The sequence below is a fragment of the Pseudophryne corroboree genome, chromosome 11, assembly GCF_028390025.1.
Source record: "Pseudophryne corroboree isolate aPseCor3 chromosome 11, aPseCor3.hap2, whole genome shotgun sequence".
In the NCBI taxonomy this organism is placed as follows: domain Eukaryota; kingdom Metazoa; phylum Chordata; class Amphibia; order Anura; family Myobatrachidae; genus Pseudophryne; species Pseudophryne corroboree.
In genome coordinates, this window is record NC_086454.1 from 146,595,031 (window position 1) to 146,616,764 (window position 21,734).

Below are 21,734 nucleotides of genomic sequence, written 5' to 3' on the forward strand. Positions count from 1 at the left end.
CCCTGGCCGGGATACCCTGGAGGAGTGGGGATCCATTAAATCAAGGGATCCCCCCCCCTCCAGCCACCCAAGGGCCAGCAGTGAAGCCCGAGGCTGCCCCCCCCCCCCCCCCCATCCAAGGGCTGCGGGTGGGAGGCTGATAGCCAAGTGACAAAAATAAAGAATATTGTTTTTTGTAGCAGAACTACAAGTCCCGGCAAGCCTCCCCCGCAAGCTGGTACTTGGAGAACCACAAGTACTAGCATGCGGGGGGAAACGGGCCCGCTGGTACCTGTAGTTCTACTGCAAAAAAAATACCCAAATAAAAACAGTACACGCACACCGTGAAAGTAAAACTTTATTACACACATGCACGCCGACACACACATACTTACCTATGTTCACACGCCGACTCGGTCCATTTCATCAAGTAGAATCCACGGGGTACCTGAAAATAAAATTATACTCACCAAAATCCAGTGTAGATCTGCCCTCTTCTTTTTTGTAATCCATGTACTTGGCAAAATAATAAAACGCAAAAACCCGGACCACGCACCGAAAGGGGTCCCATGTTTACACATGGGACCCCTTTCCCCGACTGCTGAGACCCCCCGTGACTCCTGTCACAGAGGGTCCCTTCAGCCAATCAGGGAGCGCCACGTCGTGGCACTCTCCTGATTGGCTGTGCGCGTCTGAGCTGTCAGACGGCGCATAGCACTATGCCGCTCCATTATATTCAATGGTGGGAACTTTGCGGTCAGCGGTTGACCACGAGTAACCTCACCGCTGACCGCGTGTGAACATAGGTAAGTATGTGTGTGTCGGCGTGCATGTATGTAATAAAGTTTTACTTTCACGGTGTGCGTGTACTGTTTTTATTTGGGTATTTTTTTTGCAGTAGAACTACAGGTACCAGCGGGCCCATTCCCCCCCCCCCCCCCCGCATGCTGGTACTTGTGGTTCTTCAAGTGCCAGCTTGCGGGGAGGCTTGCTGGGACTTGTAGTTCTGCTACAAAAAACAATGGCCCTCATTCCGAGTTGTTCGCTCGGTATTTTTCATCGCATCGCAGTGAAAATCCGCCTAGTACGCATGCGCAATGTTCGCACTGCGACTGCGCCAAGTAACTTTACTATGAAGAAAGTATTTTTACTCACGGCTTTTTCTTCGCTCCGGCGATCGTAATGTGATTGACAGGAAATGGGTGTTACTGGGCGGAAACACGGCGTTTCAGGGGCGTGTGGCTGAAAACGCTACCGCTTCCGGAAAAAACGCAGGAGTGGCCGGAGAAACGGTGGGAGTGCCTGGGCGAACGCTGGGTGTGTTTGTGACGTCAACCAGGAACGACAAGCACTGAAATGATCGCACAGGCAGAGTAAGTCTGGAGCTACTCTGAAACTGCTAAGTAGTTAGTAATCGCAATATTGCGAATACATCGGTCGCAATTTTAAGAAGCTAAGATTCACTCCCAGTAGGCGGCGGCTTAGCGTGTGTAACTCTGCTAAATTCGCCTTGCGACCGACCAACTCGGAATGAGGGCCAATATTCTTTATTTTTGTCACTTGGCTATCAGCCTCCCATCCGCAGCCCTTGGATGCGGGGGACAGCCTCATGCTTCACCCCTGGCCCCTGGGTGGCTGGAGGGGGGGGATCCCTTGATTTAAGGGGTCCCCACTCCTCCAGGGTACCCCGGCCAGGGGTGACTAGTTAGTGATTTAATGCCACGGCCGCAGGGACCGATATAAAAGTGTCCCCCGGCTGTGGCATTATCTCTCTGACTAGTGGAGCCCGGTGCTGGTGTTAAAAATACGGGGGACCCCTACATTTTTTGTCCCCCATATTTTTGGCACCAGGACCGGACGCAGAGCCCGGTGCTGGTTGTGAAAATACGGGGGATCCCCTGTCATTTCCCCCCCCCCCCGTATTTTTACAACCAGGACTGGCTCAAAGAGCCCGAGGCTGGTTATGCTTAGGAGGGGGGACCACACGCATTTTTTTCAGGATTTTTTACACATTCCCACCCCTTCCCACTGAAAAACATGCTCTGATCTCTCCATATTATTTTAGTCAGTAAAAAAAAAAAATATTTTAAAAAAATATATAAATAATACTTGTGGCTCCTAATAGACAAACCAAGTACATGATCCCTTCTAATATAAATAGATATGCTATTAGCAATAAAAAAAACACAAAAAAACAACATGTTTTTTAAAAAAAATTATTAGATCCCGCCAGCAAAATGAGGCGGACTGAAATTGACAAAATGACTGTCGAAAAGCACTGTTGTCAAATCGACATTCTTCAATTGAATATAATTTTGTTGAAAAGCCGCATTTTTACCATTGCAGACATGTCGAATTTGACAACTGTCGAATTGCAAAAAGTCAAATTTGATAAGGCCGTTTTTTTGTCGAAAAGAACTGTATTGCATTGTCGAATCATTTTTTTGTGTCAAAAATGCCCCGTTTTTTGACATTTGCGGCAATTCGACCGCAAATGCATATACCCGATGTCATAAATGAATGAAATTATAAGAGAAATGCTGGATTTTCAGTACTGAAGCTAGCAGACTTATTTCTTGGTGTAGGTATAAGTAGGAAGTAGTCAGGCAGGGGAATTGCAGCAGCATAATGCAGAGAACAGCAGGGGTGGGGGCATGACAGCGAGGAGGAATACTAATCCCCCAGAAACGTGGTCCCACAACAACCAAACCCTTTGAACTGCCAGCATGTCTGGGCATAGCGTGCAGCCGTCCCTACCTATTGCTTGTAAACAGTGTTTTGCCAACACAATGAAATTCATTACTTTTTATTTCAGCTGGTATCACAATTGTAAAGTAACATGAAAGTGTTGTACTGTGTTAGCCAGTGACACAGCCAGGGAAATGTAGGAGGTATCAATTTAAATCTATTCACTTTATCAATAACGTTATAACTTTACTCTTTAATCCGGCTCTGTAAGTTTTACTATAAAATAAACCCATATCATGTGTTTTATTAAAGACTTTTTTTGTGTTTGTTAAAGCCCTGCTAAGATGTATTCACCCTCATCTTGCAGGGATTTACTAAGTATCACTCACAAGACTGGTTGGAGTGCCTATCGACTGCAGAATATAAAAGTATGATGGGAGAGCTGCATTTTCCCCTGTGATTAATTATTAAAATAATACAAAGAAGATACTTAATGACACATATTCTGTGTCATAAGTATCTTCTTTATTTTATTCTAATAATTTTAACTACTAAAATCAGTTTGGGAGGCACTGATAGCAGTGCCTCCCGTAGACAATGGGACAGAGCGGGGGACGGGGCCCAAGCACTGGGCTTTAAAATCCCATTAAAAAAAAAAAATCTTGAAAGCTGCACTTAAACAAGTGCCTCGCTGACAGGGACACCACCCCCATGTCAGCGAGACAGCTGTGATTGGACAGCGGATACAGTGCTGGATCCGCTGTCCAATCACCCATAAGCAGCGCGACGGGCAGAAGTGGTGGCGGGTCCCGGTGGTGACTGGTGTTGGAGCTGTCACGGGCACCTGGCTACAGCAGTGGTGGAGCGAGCAGCGGTGGCCCTGAAGAATGTAGCGGTGGGAAGCAGCGGAAGCCAGCGCTATTCCCTCTCCTCCCAGCCAGCAGCAGCGCCTACACTGTCCGAACACACAGGTGAGAGGGATGGGGGTGGGGGGGGGGGGGGGGGGGGGGCACGAGTTGGGCTGGGTATTGCACTGATTGAGATGGAGTTATTTATTTATATATATATATATATATATATATATAGGGAAAAGGTAGCAGGTGCACTATCTCACACTAGCTCAACCTGTAGTAACCAGAGGCACTTAGCATATTCCTGGCCAGGGCTATGAGCTTACCCACCGCATCAAGGTAGCCTCTCATTGGGTAAGTCCCTAACACTAACTATAGGGGTTCAGGTCCAGGGGGCAGGACACCCCAGAGCCACCCAGCCAGACAATCCCAGGGCATCGCAGGAGTGATAAAAATATAGGGTTAAAGAGGTAGGAGCAGCTGTTGCTGCATGTGTGAATAATGTGAGGAGTAAAGGAAAATTATGTGAAAGTGTTACATATATATATATAAAACAAACTATAAGTGCCATGGAGTGATGAAATAGTGTTAAATTGCGATGCCCCAGGGACACCCAGCCACGGTAGGCACAGGGAGCCCCGCACCCCAGAGAATTCCCCAATGAGAGGCTACCTTGATGCGGTGGGCAAGCTCATAGCCCTGGCCAGGAATATGCTAAGTGCCTCTGGTTACTACAGGTTGAGCTAGTGTGAGACATGCACCTGCTACCTTTTCCCTCTGTACACTTTACTAAGTCTCAAGCAGAGTAGCACCTCACTACATAATTAAGGTGTGCAAATTAGGGCCCTTTTCCCTCTATATATATATATATATATATATCTCAATCAGTGCCTCCCCAGTCTATGACCTCACCGCACATCACTGCTGCTTACTGTACCTGGTTAAGTGATCCTTTACGTGACGTGTTGTACCAAGTGCCACCACAAGCTTTACATTACGGCTGGTGAAATCTATAGGCAGGGAGCAGTCTCAGGATGAGCCCTGACACTCTAATCCTCTGAGAGCAGGACGGGGGCCTCGGGGAGGGTGATCCTACATTACTGGCCACACTTACCCTTGGCATATATGCAAAACCAGCCATACGTGTAGCGGCGCATCATGGTTTTTCAGCATATTTCCATAATACTTATAATGTGAACATTTCCTATGAACAGATAGCAAAAGTATGCATTATTTTCTGCATTGTCACTCACTGTTCAGCCTTCAGAACAGCATGCTATGGTTTCATCATGGTGCATTATTATTTTAGGTAATCCTGAAGGGAGGCGATCACAATGCCGAAATCATGACAGACGGTGAAATGCCGCCGCAGGAATCCCGGTGCCGCAGCCTTTTCTCCTTCTATTGGTGTCCGTGACAACCATAGAGGGAGAATATAACCTGTGGTGAACACAGCGAGCCACCGCGCCCGCAGTATGGCGTGCACAGCGAGACCGCAAGGGGCCTTCTAGGGCTCACCCCACTGCCGGAATACTGGTGGCCGGGATCCTGCTGTCGGGATCATGACAGTCGCAATCCCCGCCATCGGTATAACGTATGTATTCCATCCTCAATTAGCCCTTTACAATGTTATGTCAAGCATCAATTCTTCAATCACTGTTTTTCCCCTGCGCACAGGACAGTGCACCGCAGCCTGCTCTATCTGTACATGCTTCTCATTGCAACACAGGATGCTCTCATTAAGCTGCTGACTTCATCATCCACATAATGTGCACCACGTCTGGACACTCACCAAATGGAAAAAATTCAGGTAGTTTCCCGAGATAAATTTCTTCATCTTTCTCCAAGAAAACACAGATTATAATACGGTCAAACTGTGAACAAATGAAGACATTGATATAGTTAGTATACAGGGGGTAATTCAGACCTGATCGCAGCAGCAAATTTGTTAGCAGTTGGGCAAAACCATGTGCACTGCAGGGGGGGGAAGATATAACATGTGCAGAGAGATTTGGTTGGGTTATATTGTTTCTGTGCGGAGTAAATACTGGCTGCTTTATTTTTACACTGTGATTTAGATTTCAGTTTAAACACACCCCACCCACATCTAACTCTCTCTGCAGATGTTACATCTGCGCCCACCGTGCACTGCACATGGTTTTGCCCAACTGCTAACATAGGGAGTCATTCCGAGTTGATCGCACCAAGCAACTTTTTGTTGCTGCTGTGATCAACTAATCCCCGCCTATGGGGGGAGTGTATTTTAGCATAGCAGGGCTGCGATCGCTTGTGCAGCCCTGCTATGCTTAAAAAGTTTCCTGCAAAACAAGACCAGCCCTGCAGCTACTTACCCTGTGTGACGGATCCAGCGATGAAGGTCCCAGTCCCGACGTCAGACATCCGCCCTCCGTTCACCTGGACACGCCTGCGTTCTTCTTACCACTCCCCGAAAACGGCCTCCAACGGTGAGTATCCGCCCTGGAATGCCTCTCTGCTGTCAATCTTCTTCCGTCCAGTGCTGAGTCTTTTTATTCGCTGGGCGCTCCGTTGCCTGGCGATGACCCCCCAAAGTTGCTGCTACGATCAGGTCTGAATTACCCCCTATGTGCACTGCAGATGTGGCAGATATAACATTTGCAGAGAGAGTTAGATTTGGGTGGGTTATTTTGTTTCTGTGCAGGGTAAATACTGGCTGCTTTATTTTTACACTGTAATTTAGATTTCAGTTTGAACACACCCCACCCAAATCTATCTCTCTCTGCACATGTTATATTCAGACCTGATCGCTCGCTAGCTGTTTTTTGCAGTCCTGCGTTCGCATAGTCGCCACCCACCGGGGAGTGTATTTTAGCTGTGCATATGCAGCCGAGCGGTACAAAAAGATCTTGTGCAGTTTCTGAGTAGCCCAGGACTTAATAGCCGCTGCGATCACTTCAGCCTGTCCGGGACCCGGAATGGACGTCAGACACCCGCCCTGGAAACGCCTGCGTTTTTCCAAACACTCCCAGAAAACAGTCAGTCGACACCCACAAACACCTTCTTCCTCTCAATCACCTTGCGATCGCCCGTGCGAATGGATTCTTTGCACAAACTCATCACTGAGCAGCGATCCGCTTTGTACCCATGCGATGCGCCTGCGCATTGCGGTGCATACGCATGTGCAGTTCTGACCTGACCACAGCGCTGCAAACAACGCTAGCGAGCGATCAAGTCTGAATTACCCCCATGGTTTTGCCCAACTGCTAACAAATTTGCTGCTGCGATCAACTCTGAATTTGGCCTACAGTTTTATATATAAGCTGCTACTGCTAGAGACAGACAAACACGAGAGAGAGTGACCGAAAGGCAGGTAGATTCTGATTGAAGCAGCTGTGCTTAGAAGGGAGACAGACTAATGATGCACAGAATATTGGAAAGGGGGGGGGGGGGGGGGGGGTCTGAATGTAAATGAAAAGCTTAGAAAAGAAAGAAGTAGTACCCGGGATATAAAATTAGAAGTGTGAACTGGGGACAGGCTGGGGCATACAACTGAGCTGTCTTTTCTCACACTCCCCTAATCCTCTGTGATATCTCCTATGCTACACTGCAGATGTTTCTTTCTAACGTTCTATATTTATACTTTTACATTAATTTAATAATCTACAGACACAATGGTTAAAAGAGAAGACATCGCCAAAATGTAACAAAATTACATTGTACAAACACCTACCAAACATAGGCCCAAATGTATTACGCCGTAACAAGAGATAAAGTGGAGATGGATAAAGAGTGATAAATTACCGGGTGTGGTATGGAAGGTCAACCAGACTTAGGTCGACAGTGTGTAGGTAGACAGTAACTAGGTCGACAGGGATTCTAGGTCGACAGGTCAAAAGTTCAACATGAGTTGTTGTTTTTTTGGTGTTGTTTTCTCCGTACAGTGACCAGGAACCCCAATTAGTGCACCGTGTCCCCTCGCATGGCTCGCATCACTCGCCATGCTTCGGGCAAGGTGCATGGCTCCGCTACCGCTGCGCTCGGCACAGGTTACTATTCCTAATCGTAGTCCACGTGGATCGTAAAGTATGAACATGTTCAAAAAAAGAACAAAAATTGTGAAAAACTCATGTCAACCTTTTGACCTGTAGACCTAGAACGTGTCGACCTAGAGACCCTGTCGACCTAGAAATGCTGTCAACTTAGTTACTGTCGACCAATAGTGGTCGACCTAGACATTGGTTGTCGACCTAAGTGTGCTTGACCCAGAGACCGGATACCAAATTACCAGCTAACCAGCTCCTGTCATTTTTCAAACACAGGCTGTGACATGGCAGATAGGAAGCTGATGGGCTGGTCATTTATCACCCTTATTTGTCTCCATCTTATCACTTTTTAAGGCTTAATACATTTGGTCCATACTGTGATTATGCAATATCTTATCCTGTTACAAAAACCAAGAAGGAATATAAGAGCTGCTGCTCTCTGACAACACACACAGTCATTGGGTGCCTAAACCAATAGTTTCTGTGGGGGGTATTGCTATATAAGGGAATGCTATACAGGTTGAGTATCCCATATCCAAATATCCGAAATACAGAATATTCCGAAATACGGACTTTTTTGAGCTAGAGTGAGATAGTGAAACTTTTGTTTTCTGATGGCTCAATGTACACAAACTTTGTTTAATACACACAGTTATTAAAAATATTGTATTAAATGACCTTCAGACTGTGTATATAAGGTGTATATGAAACATAAATGAATTGTGTGAATGTAGACACACTTTGTTTAATGCACACAGTTATAAAAAATATTGGCTAAAATGACCTTCAGGCTGTGTGTATAAGGTGTATATGTAACATAAATGCCTTCTGTGCTTAGATTTAGGTCCCATCGCCATGATATCTCATTATGGTATGCAATTATTCCAAAATACGGAAAAATCTGATATCCAAAATACCTCTGGTCCCAAGCATTTTGGATAAGGGATACTCAACCTGTATAAGGGAATGCTATTGCTATATAATGGTGACATCAGGGGCAGGGTTGGGTGAGAGAGGGGTCATTTTTAAATAAAATAAAAAAAAAGACAAAAATGATGCTTACACAAAATACCAACTTACCATGCGTGCTGGATTAGGAATCCTATACCCAGAGGTTAAAGTGAGCCAGAACAGGACGGAACTACGTTCCATCAGTTCCAATTGGAGACAAACTCAGTTCCGCCTCCTCCGGCTCACCTAACCCAGAAAGTGAGCCCAGAGCCGCATGGGGATGCCAAGCGCCCGCTGAGGTTGTGTTACCAGCGGCGCCGGCACCTTCCCCTCAGCGGCAGCCGAGAGCTCACTGCTGAGCTCCGGCTTCCGCTATGTGCGACTGTGCGGCGCTATGGGAGAGACGTCATGACGTCTCTCCCATAGATCCGAGGAGCAGGTGGCCAGGCGGAGGTCAACGGAAGCAGGAGAGGGGCTGTTGAGTATTGTGTGGGTTTTTTTTTTGGAGGTGTGTGTGTGTGTGTGTGTGTGTGTGTGTGTGTGTGTGTGTGGGGGGGGGGGGGCGCTGGGGCATAACTACAGGGGGCAGCTTCTACTGGAGGCATAACTACAGGGGCCAGCTTCTACTGGGGGCACAACTACAGGGGGCATATCTACTGTAGGCACTACTAATGAGGGCATTGCATAGGGGTCACTTAATAAGGGGCATCACTCCTGGGGACATAATTGGCACTGTATAAGGGGCACCAATACTATGGGGTTTACATAAGGGGCACTACAACTGTGGACACTACCACTACAGTGGGCATTGCATAAGGGGCACTACTACTGAGGACAGAGTGCTACTGCTGTGTTCATGTGTATTAGGGGTGCTACTACTGTGGGCTTTGTGTATAAGGGGCACTAATGTGTGTCATAACATGAATAAGGGACATTACTATGTGGTGTAATGTGAATAAGATTGTGCTACTGTGCGGCGTAATTTAAAATGGGGATACTGTTGGGTGACCATGGTCCCTTTCTTTTTTGAGACCATGCCCCTTTTTTGTGGCGCGCGCCTACAGCGCGCACAATTCCTTTACATCGGGGGGGGGGGGGGGGTGAGTTCCGCCACCTCTCCAGGACAACTTTAAGCACTGCCTATACCCATGTATTGTTAACAAATATCGTCATAACGGACAAAAATATATAAATCCCATAATGAAGGGAGCCAGCCTGGAATTAGAACTTATGCTTATGTACACTATAAAATTGGGAAAAATGCTATGTTACAAGAAAAGTCAATAGATAAACCATAAAGAATTAAAAAAAACACTAAATTTAGTCCACAATTAGACTGAATTAAAATTACTAGAAATCCATATGAGATGACAATAGTAAAACATGAACAAAGATCACCAAGGAAAGTATTTAAAACCCATATAATAATACTAACCTCTTCCGAGTCCCGCATCAGCCAGTACTGCAGACAAAAATCTCCAGGTAAGTGGTGTGGAAGGCCATTTCCCCAGTGGTTTGCACATGCACAGCAGAAAGTTCCCAGGAACAAGGTACTGACGCCATGTTCCCGAAGACCTGGACCTGCACATGCACAATAGCCTCTGGCATAAAGCCATACCTTACTTCTGGCATTTTCCCTGGCTGGAGAGGTCACGGCACCGCAAATACTTATTTTTCTAATTTTTCCAAGGGGAAGTGATCATGCCTCGCATGGAAAGGTCACACCACAGAAAAGTACCCAGGCCAAGCCCTGATCGTACCTGCCCTGTCACTTAAGGGGGAATGTATGAAACCTAAAGTGTGGAGAAGAGCAACAAATCAGCTTCTGGCTAGCATTTATCAAGTGTATTCTATAAAAATGATAGGTAGAAGATGATTGGTTGATTTGGGCAACTTCTCCACTCTTTAGAAGGTTTGTTACATGTAGCTATTCTCCTGTCCCTCTACCTACTCTCAGATCCAAGTTCTGCTCTGTCTGCATCACTTGATCTTTCTCATGTCTCTGCACCCCTCACCCTTCCTTTCATTAGCTTTCTGTCACACTGTCACCAGACTTCTCACCTTGCCTTTGTTCTCCTCCAGATATTTCCTGATGGTTCCCAGGGCCACATCAGCAGCGTCCTCTGCTGGGTATCCTGTAGAACGAATTATTTAACTTTAATCACTACAAAAAATGTAAAATATCCCAAGTGAAAAACGCTGAGAGAATACTCACCAAACACGCCTGTGGAGATGCAGGGGAAAGCCTGTAAAAAGAACAGTATTTTTTTTTCAATATTAAGTAGATCTAATTATTAAATTCAAATGTAATCAGAAGTTGCAAAAAGTGAAAATGTCTTGTTTTACTACTTCTAAAATTAAGCTGCGTAGTGTAAGATCTAATGACTGATCCTCTCTAACTTGTTTCTGGTTTTTTTTTAACATATGCCACATAAAGGATTGCTGTCTGCTAGCCCATTAGCGTCACACCTCAGTAGTCTAAAGCCTCATAATAAAGACCAGCAACTGCATTAGGCCTATTGAACTTTAAGGACATGTACATTTAAGTCTCAGAGCATTAACTAGATCAGTAATTAATCTGGGGGAGATGTATCAAACATTGGAGAGAGATAAAGTACTACCCGATCATCTCGTAACTGTCATTTTTCAAACACAGCCTTGCAGTTAGAAGCTGATTGGTTGGTACAATGGGGTAGATGTATTAACCTGGAGAGGGCATAAGGAAGTGATAAACCAGTGATAAGTGCAAGGCGATAAACGCACCAGCCAATCAGCTCCAATATGTAAATTAACAGTTAGGAGCTGGTGCATTTATCACCTTGCACTTATCACTGGTTTATCAATTCTTTATGCTGTCTCCAGGCTTAATACATCTGCCCCTTTATCTCTCGTCAAGGTTTGATGCATCTCCCCCTTTGTCTTTTACCATACCTCTCAAAGTTTCACACTCTCTGGGGCATGTGTAGCTTTCTGAAACACTAGGCTGCTCCTGCCACCTTCCCTCCGAACACCCATAGATCACATTCCCTGGTACATACATCCAGACTTTCCCACCAGAGAACATACATGTCTGCAGCAGAGAGACAGCCATCAGATCAGTACTGTCCTGCCTATATAAGGATAGTTGGGTTGCACAGTATGATTTGAACAGCCCAGGTCTGTATATTCATAACTGAGAATCTAGTGTAATTAGTCTTAAGTAGAACTAAAGCAAAATAAAACTATTTGAATATGTTGCAGGGGAATGTGGACTATGCTATTGGGATGCAGTCAGGATGCCAGCTGTCAGAATGCCATGAGGCACCATACCGATGGTAAGTACTGGTTTAAGGGTTAGGTTTACAGTAGGGCTGCAGGGGAGAAGGGTTAGGGTAATCCAAGGGAGTAGGTTTAGGTTAGGCTGCAGGAGGTATGCGTTAGGGGTAAAGGTAAAATACTTTCTGGTATCTATTAGGATTCCAACCGCCTGTATTCCGATACCAATGTGTGCTATCTTGTCTTATGTTACACATCAGGGTTCCCAGATAAGCAATTTAAATGAAATTCCATATGAAATACCCATGTTGCTTGGTGCATTTCTAGAAGTCTAGGTGAATTGTGCATGCTTGCAGATGCTACTTCAGAACATACAGTATAATTCGAACAATCTGGAGCCATGCAATCTATGTACTTCATTACTGTCTGGTTCATAACATCATATTGGGTAATACCATTGAATTTACAAAGAATCTGCTGAATATGGCCACATTTATATCAGTGTCGAGTATGCATTTATCTAATTTTCAACAAAACACGGAACACTTGGCACCTGTTTGGTTTCAATGATGCTTTACAATATATTTAATACACGATAATATTTAGCAAATAAACTAGTTGTTCTGGATTTCCTTATTTAATAAATGGTGCAAAGTACTATTTCTAAAAATGTTTAATATAATGAAACACCCAGACTGTAACTGCCTTTCAGAAATAAATAAAATAATTCCAAATGTTTATCTAATAAAGAGTATGAAGCGTTCATTCTTATATACAATAGAAGCCAACAAATTTCAGTTCAGTATAATGTGCGATTATAAGACATATGAGTCTGCATACATAAACAGAGAAGGCTACATCTAGACTGACCCAGTTTACGGGAGTGCAGAGAGCGCTGGAGCGTGAAGAATAGCAAACAATAATGCATATATATATATATTTCACGCACCAATCCACTCCAATTCGCTCACACGTGACAGGAAAAAAAGTCCTTTGTGGATCCAGCCTAAAGGAGACCTTTCAAAATGATGCACTGCACTACCTGATATACAAAACTCTACTCCCCAACTTCCCACTTCCCTCCCTACTGCTGCAAGCTGGGCTTAGTAAAGGAATGGAAAACATCATTCTCATCAATAACATAATTTAGCCCAGTTAACTGCAGTGGAAGATTACTGGTAAGATTGGTAGTAGAACGCTTTGTATTGGGTGTAGTACATGATGTTGGAGGGTCAGGATAAAGCAAATGCTTACCATATAGTGGTACAGTAAACCACATCACATGTATAGAAGAGGAAAACTATAACCCCAAACTTATAAAGCCACTGGCAGGCTACAGTTATGTCCACATACATCTATTGCGGCATTGCGGGGGAATGAGGCTGAAAATGGGGGCGGGTCTGAGAAATTTTCGGGGTGGCCATGTGACGTCACATGCGGCCGCTGCAATGGGGAATATGGCGGCAGCCTGACTGCCTTCACAGCCAGGCTGCGTAGGCAGGTGGCTTCCCTTATTCAGCAATGCGATAGCAATTGAATTGTGATCGCATCACGGGAGGTCATTCCGAGTTGTTCGCTCGCAAGGCGATTTTAGCAGAGTTGCTCACGCTAAGCCGCCGCCTACTGGGAGTGAATCTTAGCATCTTAAAATTGCGAACGAAGTAATCGCAATATTGCGATTACACACCTCGTAGCAGTTTCTGAGTAGCTTCAGACTTACTCGGCATCTGCGATCAGTTCAGTGCTTGTCGTTTCTGGTTTGACGTCACAAACACACCCAGCGTTCGCCCAGACACTCCTCCGTTTCTCCGGCCACTCCTGCGTTTTTTCCGGAAACGGTAGCGTTTTTTCCCACACGCCCATAAAACGGCCTGTTTCCGCCCAGTAACACCCATTTCCTGTCAATCACATTACGATCGCCAGACCGATGAAAAAGCCGTGAGTAAAATTACTAAGTGCATAGCAAATTTACTTGGCGCAGTCGCAGTGTGGACATTGCGCATGCGCATTAAGCGGAAAATCGCTGCGATGCGAAGATTTTTACCGAGCGAACAACTCGGAATGAGGGCCACTGTCCACCATTAGCATGCTGAGCAGCCTTGTCTTGTGAAACCAGGTGCAGTTTTGCTAACTTAGCAAAACTACAACTGAAGTTGAATGGAGGACCTATATGCGAATATATGTGCGGCTACAATGCAAATTATTCAGGAAAAAAGTAAGAAATTCCGGGCAGAGCGTCTAAGTTGGGCCATATGGTGCAAAAGTGCTACATCTGAATGAAAGCAAATATAAAGAGGAGCACAAAAAGAGTCTCTAACTGCACTGTCCTAAGATACCTACTCTACAGTCCACTCCTCGTATTATGGTGTGTTATCGTCCCCTGCCCCCAGAAGTAGTTACAGTACAATGCGTATAAGAGTATTGGCACTTTTGTTCATGTATACTTCGGTGATATGCTTGCAAATATCAACACTGGAGAAAGTGTATATGGATAAAATAAAAATACATTTATTGTACACTCATATGTGGTAGTCTGATGCACCAAAAACTAAACTCATGTATAAAGGACTAATCACAATCATATAACCCCACACCAATTCACCATAAATGAACAGCCAATATAATGTGGCATTATGTCATGCATCTATACCACATCGGCCATACACCAGTTGACATGTAGACCTTTATATAGAACTTTATATAAAACTGTATACACATTACAGTGTTACTAATGAAAGCAAATGGTTGGTAGCTATTGGGTGTGAGCACATCTGTACCATCCTGCACTAAAGCAGAGGCGTTTTCTCCACAAATACACTACTAAGACATCGTCTTGTCTTTTACATAATAGGTCGCAAAGTGCTTATTCTACAGTACATTGTTTCTACGAAAACTAAACTTTCTTATAATTAGTAGAACTTCACAATTTTTGAGCACCGCTCATTGTTTATTTTCCCTCATGTAGACATATGAAATGGTAATGAACAATTATCACTAAATATTGAAATAAAATAAAAATAATGAAGCATCATTTCTAGAAAATAAACTAATTAGACTACAGATATAAATAACTGGTACAGTGTATAATCAGTAGTATGTTATTTAACCACTAGAGGCACGCATGGTCTGTGTTCAGAAAAGGAGAGGAGGCGACGTAGAGGAGGAATGAGACAGAAGCTGGAGAGAGCGAATACAGGCAAAGAAAGAAAGAACAAAGAGAAAAGAGTATTTCATCATCTGAATAAAAGAGAAAGAGTAATAAAGCCGGGGGGACTAGAAGAAGACAGCAAATAAAGGGAATACACTTTAGTTCAGGTTAGATGTGTACAGTATTGGAAGCAAAGGCAGTGAAGTAGTAAACAAGTAGTAAACAAAATGACTGTGGTACCCATATCTCACCAGAGTGCGCAGCTTGCCCTCAGATGCCAGGTACATGCTGTTGTTGTAGCAGTTCATCAGTTCCTGCTCCTGGTTGGGGCCTGGGTTGCCCTGTGCCACAGGACCCACTGTGTGAATAACACCTAAGGGGGATAAATAGCAGAATTGTCCTGAGGAGGAACACAGCTGGGACTGAAAGGGTGCCTATCTTTTTTAGAACTTAAGACAGAACACAAAATTGGCATGTAAAATGATAGTTCTGTGCCACCGCCAGTACAAAGACCTCAGGTAACACAGTAATGCCCAGCTGGCATTGGAAAATAAACAAATGAGAATAGCCAAGCTTGGCATAACAATGTTTATATATCAACATAAATTGCAGTTACAGAAAATCACAATATCAGGATGACACAGAGACACAGGAAATGTCATGTTAAGGAACAATTTAAAGATAATGATAATCACACATAGAGGAACAGCACAGCATGCAGACATAACCCATGGCAGAGCAATACAGAATACTGCAACACCCAGTGGGAAGCAGGGGCCCTAGAGCTGGAACCACAGAAGTATACTCACATTTGGCAGGCAGGAGGTAGCCACAGGTCATTTTAGCCTGCCCAGTTTCACAGCCACCAAGAGAGCTGCATTCAAGCTTGAGAAGAGGGCCTGCTGCTCGATGTATGCATCCGTCCACTGAAAGAAGAGATGGGAATACATGTAAGATGTTATTGAGACTAGGAAGGGACAGATAGGATAATAAAAGAAAGTGTGGATTGGGAGCAATAGCAATCAGCCTATACTCATACTTGGCTACCTGACCCTCTCCATGAGGGAGAAAATACTCTGTTCCTGGACTTTCCTGGTAATGTATGATTGCCATCACCTGTGGTGAAACACCTTTCTTATCAATTAACTAGCTCACTACAGCTGATGGCAATCATACATTACCAGGAAAGTCCAGGAACAGAGCATTTTCTCCCTCATGGAGAGGGTCAGGTAGACAAGTATGCCTATACTGTATGACAAAAGACAGGGCAGAGGAAACCAGCACCATGGATAGCAACCAGCTCTCACCAGCTGTGAAAGCAGCCACTGTATATGAATCTCTAAGGGGAATTCAAACACTGAAAGTTTTTACTGTAGAGTTCCTGTGTTTCCAGTGCTCAGTTCATTAATAAGTGTCAACGTGATCATTTAAAATATAATTCACTACTTAAACTTCAGCTCACAATTCCTGTCCTTCTAACCTTTATAAATGTGCCACTTGCTGTCAATGTTATAAGTCCTCCATCTCTTACTGTTTTAATCCCCCCCCCCCTCTCTGTGTGATGAATCCTCTCTCGCTCTCTCTCTGTTGTGTTCTCTACCCCTGTGGGACACAATTAAATATCATCTCATGAATTGGTTCTAATCTGGTAACTTGTAATTTAGCTGGAAATCAAATCAACAACATACACAGAGCAGCCAGCCCATATATATGCAGAATTAAAGGATCACAAATGATTATCCTTCATTTAGATGCAACGGCGAGTACTGTTGTAATAAAATAAAAACAACAAAAGATTCAGAAATGAGTAACGTTTAATAGATAACTTAGAAGGAAAACATTTCCAGGCTTCACAACTTCATGGTCCCTTGGTGACATAGACATCAAACTTGACACTTTATAGAAGATTTTAATGTAGATTTGACCATACAATTATTTTAATGCAGCTGATAAATGACCCCACAGAGACCCCAAAGCTTGCAATTGATTTTGTTGTAGTCAACTATTAAAGTTATTAAAGTTATAGCATTCACTTTGTTTTTGTTTGTTTTTTAGCAAAAAGTACTAAGGTTTGGTTCAGTTCCACTGGTTGATATGGTGCAGTGCCCTTATTTATGCCTTAAATAATCAGAAACCTCCTCTATTTATGTGTATGGTAAGCAGAGCCATCTTAACAGCATTAAAGGCCTTTGGGCAAAGCAATGCACCAGGGCCCCTACCTACCTAATATAAAAATCATAATTTACCTCTTCTGCAGTCCCGCACCATCTCCCCACATGCTTCCATACAGAGACTGGCTGTCAGCACACTGATTGTTGGATAGCTGTAACCATCCACCAATCAGCAAGCTGACAGACATTCACTGTCTGGCTGCAGTCTTGGAGACAAGGAGAGATTGCTCCCTGATCGCATCCTCCAAGCAGCATTCTTTACCTGCCTCCAGAGAAGCTCTAGATGCACTAGCCAGGTAGGCAGGTACCCTCTGGCCCAGCCCGCCCCTGCTCAAAGGCCTCTAGAATCATGGGGCACTGGGCATCTGCCCAGTGTGCAGGGTTGGACTGGCCCACAGGGGTACCAGGGAAACCATCGGTAGGCCCCACTGCCTGAGGGCCCACTCCTTCCTCTAGGGATCAGGTTCTAGACTGTACACTTTTATTATACATGGTAGATATGTTGCATTACAGTGCACTAAACTATTGTGTATTTCAAGCCTATGTGGAGGCTGGCCACACCCCTAAGTATGGGCCCTTATAACTGAATTCCCCCGATGGGCCCTTCATGCCCCAGTCCGACACTGCCAGTGTGCCTATACAGTGCTTTAAGATAGCCCTGATGGTGATAGTCCCTGTCAGGGCTGTTTCTAGACAATTTGTCTCCCAGTACGAGCATTAAAAAATGTCGTCGTCCCCCCATAGACATTCAAAAAGGCGCCCCCATAGACATTTAATAAAATATTTTGTGTGCACTAAGATGGCTTTGCTAAAATGGGTGTGGCCTCGCAGGAAAAGACTACCTTACACCCCAGTTTTTGACCCTGCAACAACAGACCTCGGCCACCAGTAAAAAAAAAAAAAATCTCCACCACATTAAGCCCCGCACAGTAATGCCCCTTGCACCATATTATTCCCTACAGTAAAGCTTCTAATTACTTTTACAGTACCTGCTTGTTGCCAGGGATTTCATGCGCTGGGTGTCCTGCTCATTGCCAGGGGTTTTATGCGCTAGGTGTAATGCTCATTCCCATGGGTTTCATGCGTTGGGTGTCATTCTTGTTGCCAAGGGTAATGCTCATTGCCAAGGGTAATGCTTGTTGCCAAGGGGTGCACACACCCTGGCAGTCGCTAGCCTGCCAATGCTGCTATCCTGCTCCCCCTCCTCCTGGCCATAGTATTCTGCTCGGGGGGCAGGGTTTCACGAAATTATGCGATTGTGTCATGACGTCACAACGCAACCACATAATTCCGCAAAACTCTGCCCCCCAAGTGGGGTACTGGGTAAGAGGGAGGAGGGGGAGAAGGATAGGGTACACAAAGTGTTGCGGCCGCGCCCCGTGCGATCGCATGGCTCGCCTGCTGCTACAAACAGCACTGGTCCCTGTATTATATGTAGTAACAGAATTAGGGGCAAAGGCAGAGCTGCTAATTTAGGAAACTGTAATTAAGTTTACCACAAGGGTAAGTTTTGCATGGGGCACTGGCACATTTCAATTTTGGCTCAAAAAGGGGACCACAAAATGACAATCACATGCTTTGTAATAAAATGTAATTGTATTTATTATTTTTATTTCATAATATTGATTTATCTTGTTTTGTTTTCTGGAGCGCAGCAAAGTTTACTACATGTCTGAAACACATTTAGGGCGTTAGTCAGCTCGCATCACGCATTTTTTACAATAGAAACCCCCCACTGCATGCGCAGGTCCCATCCTGCGCATGCACACGCATATAATGCGGGTAGCCCACATTAAAAGCAAACGCCTCTGCCTGATTGGCGGTCGCTGGACGGCAATGCTCCATTTCCAAGGCGGAGGCGGAGCACTGCAGAGGGGGAGGCAATGCAAACGGGGGCGTGTTGGCTGCATTTTTCAGGGCGGCTGCATGTCATCACATACAGCCGCTCTGTATGAAGAAGAGTCCCCTGAAGTATCGCAGCCAAGCTGCGGCGCCAGGAGGCTTCCATAATTTCTGCAATCATGCTGTAATTGCGCGTGATCGCAATTACAGCATGATCGCAGTGGGTGGGCTGAAGCTGGGAGGCCTTGCCCTGTGATGGGTGGCCCCCAGCATGCGAAAAAAGGATTGTAAATTCAGCTGTTTAGCAGAATTTACAATCCTTACTCCATGATGTCCTTAGAGCTTCAAAACTAGGCAGAGAACACTGTTCTGTTGTGAGTTATTCTGCTGCTCATAAACTCAGTATAATTTCCCTAACTCTTTCAAGTCCTCTTACAATCACTGAAAATGTCTACTGCTTCTTATCTGTAACATGTCTCACGTTGTAGGTAATTATATTTAACTGTAAACTGAAATCCTGTATGCACTGAATTTTTTAACACTGATGTTATCTACCGTAATTTGTATATATTAACTTTTTTTTCACTTTTTTGTTACAGAAAGTAGAAAAAATCCACAAATGCGTGATGAAGGCAGGAGATAACAATAGCTATTGTCTCTTATGGGTAATGGGATTGAGTTCTAAAAAGATGTGAGACAATGTACATAAGCAATGACATGCATATTATGTACAGTGTAGCGGATTGCGTTCTTACTTTACAGCCTCAGTAATTCCATTCTAGCTACATGGTAAGCACTATCCGGTAAAGATTCTACTTAGACTGAAATAAGATGAAGACAGCAAACCTTCTGCAATAAATGCAATGGCCTAAACCTGACCTTGTTCATGTTCTTACTTTCATCAAGGCAACACTGGTATTAACATTATCATTTCATAGATTTTATACTGTAGATCAAACAAAGAGAGGAGCTACTGCACAGGTTGTCAGGATTACACATAAAACATAGTGATGAGCGCCTGAAATTTTTCGGGTTTTGTGCTTTGGTTTTGGGTTCGGTTCCGCGGCCGTGTTTTGGGTTCGACCGCGTTTTGGCAAAACCTCACCGAATTTTTTTTGTCGGATTCGGGTGTTTTTTTCAAAAAACCCTAAAAAACAGCTTAAATCATAGAATTTGGGGGTCATTTTGATCCCAAAGTATTATTAACCTCAAAAACCATAATTTCCACTCATTTTCAGTCTATTCTGAATACCTCAAACCTCACAATATTATTTTTAGTCCTAAAATTTGCACCGAGGTCGCTGTGTGAGTAAGATAAGTGACCCTAGTGGCCGACACAAACACCGGGCCCATCTAGGAGTGGCACTGCAGTGTCACGCAGGATGTCCCTTCCAAAAAACCCTCCCCAAACAGCACATGACGCAAAGAAAAAAAGAGGCGCAATGAGGTAGCTGTGTGAGTAAGATTAGCGACCCTAGTGGCCGACACAAACACCGGGCCCATCTAGGAGTGGCACTGCAGTGTCACGCAGGATGTCCCTTCCAAAAAACCCTCCCCAAACAGCACATGACGCAAAGAAAAAAAGAGGCGCAATGAGGTAGCTGACTGTGTGAGTAAGATAAGCGACCCTAGTGGCCGACACAAACACCGGGCCCATCTAGGAGTGGCACTGCAGTGTCACGCAGGATGTCCCTTCCAAAAAACCCTCCCCAAACAGCACATGACGCAAAGAAAAAAAGAGGCGCAATGAGGTAGCTGTGTGAGTAAGATTAGCGACCCTAGTGGCCGACACAAACACCGGGCCCATCTAGGAGTGGCACTGCAGTGTCACGCAGGATGTCCCTTCCAAAAAACCCTCCCCAAACAGCACATGACGCAAAGAAAAAAAGAGGCGCAATGAGGTAGCTGACTGTGTGAGTAAGATAAGCGACCCTAGTGGCCGACACAAACACCGGGCCCATCTAGGAGTGGCACTGCAGTGTCACGCAGGATGGCCCTTCCAAAAAACCCTCCCCAAACAGCACATGACGCAAAGAAAAAAAGAGGCGCAATGAGGTAGCTGACTGTGTGAGTAAGATAAGCGACCCTAGTGGCCGACACAAACACCGGGCCCATCTAGGAGTGGCACTGCAGTGTCACGCAGGATGGCCCTTCCAAAAAACCCTCCCCAAACAGCACATGACGCAAAGAAAAAAAAGAGGCGCAATGAGGTAGCTGACTGTGTGAGTAAGATAAGCGACCCTAGTGGCCGACACAAACACCGGGCCCATCTAGGAGTGGCACTGCAGTGTCACGCAGGATGTCCCTTCCAAAAAACCCTCCCCAAACAGCACATGACGCAAAGAAAAAAAGAGGCGCAATGAGGTAGCTGACTGTGTGAGTAAGATAAGCGACCCTAGTGGCCGACACAAACACCGGGCCCATCTAGGAGTGGCACTGCAGTGTCACGCAGGATGTCCCTTCCAAAAAACCCTCCCCAAACAGCACATGACGCAAAGAAAAAAAGAGGCGCAATGAGGTAGCTGTGTGAGTAAGATTAGCGACCCTAGTGGCCGACACAAACACCGGGCCCATCTAGGAGTGGCACTGCAGTGTCACGCAGGATGTCCCTTCCAAAAAACCCTCCCCAAACAGCACATGACGCAAAGAAAAAAAGAGGCGCAATGAGGTAGCTGACTGTGTGAGTAAGATAAGCGACCCTAGTGGCCGACACAAACACCGGGCCCATCTAGGAGTGGCACTGCAGTGTCACGTAGGATGGCCCTTCCAAAAAACCCTCCCCAAACAGCACATGACGCAAAGAAAAATAAAAGAAAAAAGAGGTGCA

The 21,734-nt window shown here is 45.0% G+C and overlaps 1 protein-coding gene and 1 long non-coding RNA gene across 4 annotated transcripts in view; one reads left to right on the forward strand and one right to left on the reverse strand.

Moving 5' to 3' along the window:
* The window catches only part of LOC134969171 (uncharacterized), a 99,054-nt gene extending 79,236 nt beyond the window's left edge, over positions 1-19,818 (forward strand). Inside the window, exons 2-4 of the long non-coding RNA XR_010189424.1 lie at positions 11,732-11,805; positions 14,860-15,061; positions 19,507-19,818. This is a non-coding gene — a long non-coding RNA (uncharacterized LOC134969171). The remainder of the gene's footprint in view (positions 1-11,731; positions 11,806-14,859; positions 15,062-19,506) is intronic.
* The window catches only part of LOC134969168 (ADP-ribose glycohydrolase MACROD2-like), a 260,404-nt gene that overhangs the window by 34,115 nt on the left and 204,555 nt on the right, over positions 1-21,734 (reverse strand). For all 3 annotated transcript variants that reach the window (XM_063944935.1, XM_063944936.1, XM_063944937.1), the window contains 5 exons: positions 15,704-15,820; positions 15,146-15,267; positions 10,707-10,737; positions 10,553-10,626; positions 5,311-5,392 (listed from right to left, as the gene is read on the reverse strand). In XM_063944935.1, the coding sequence (XP_063801005.1) occupies positions 5,311-5,392; positions 10,553-10,626; positions 10,707-10,737; positions 15,146-15,267; positions 15,704-15,820 (426 nt within the window). The remainder of the gene's footprint in view (positions 1-5,310; positions 5,393-10,552; positions 10,627-10,706; positions 10,738-15,145; positions 15,268-15,703; positions 15,821-21,734) is intronic.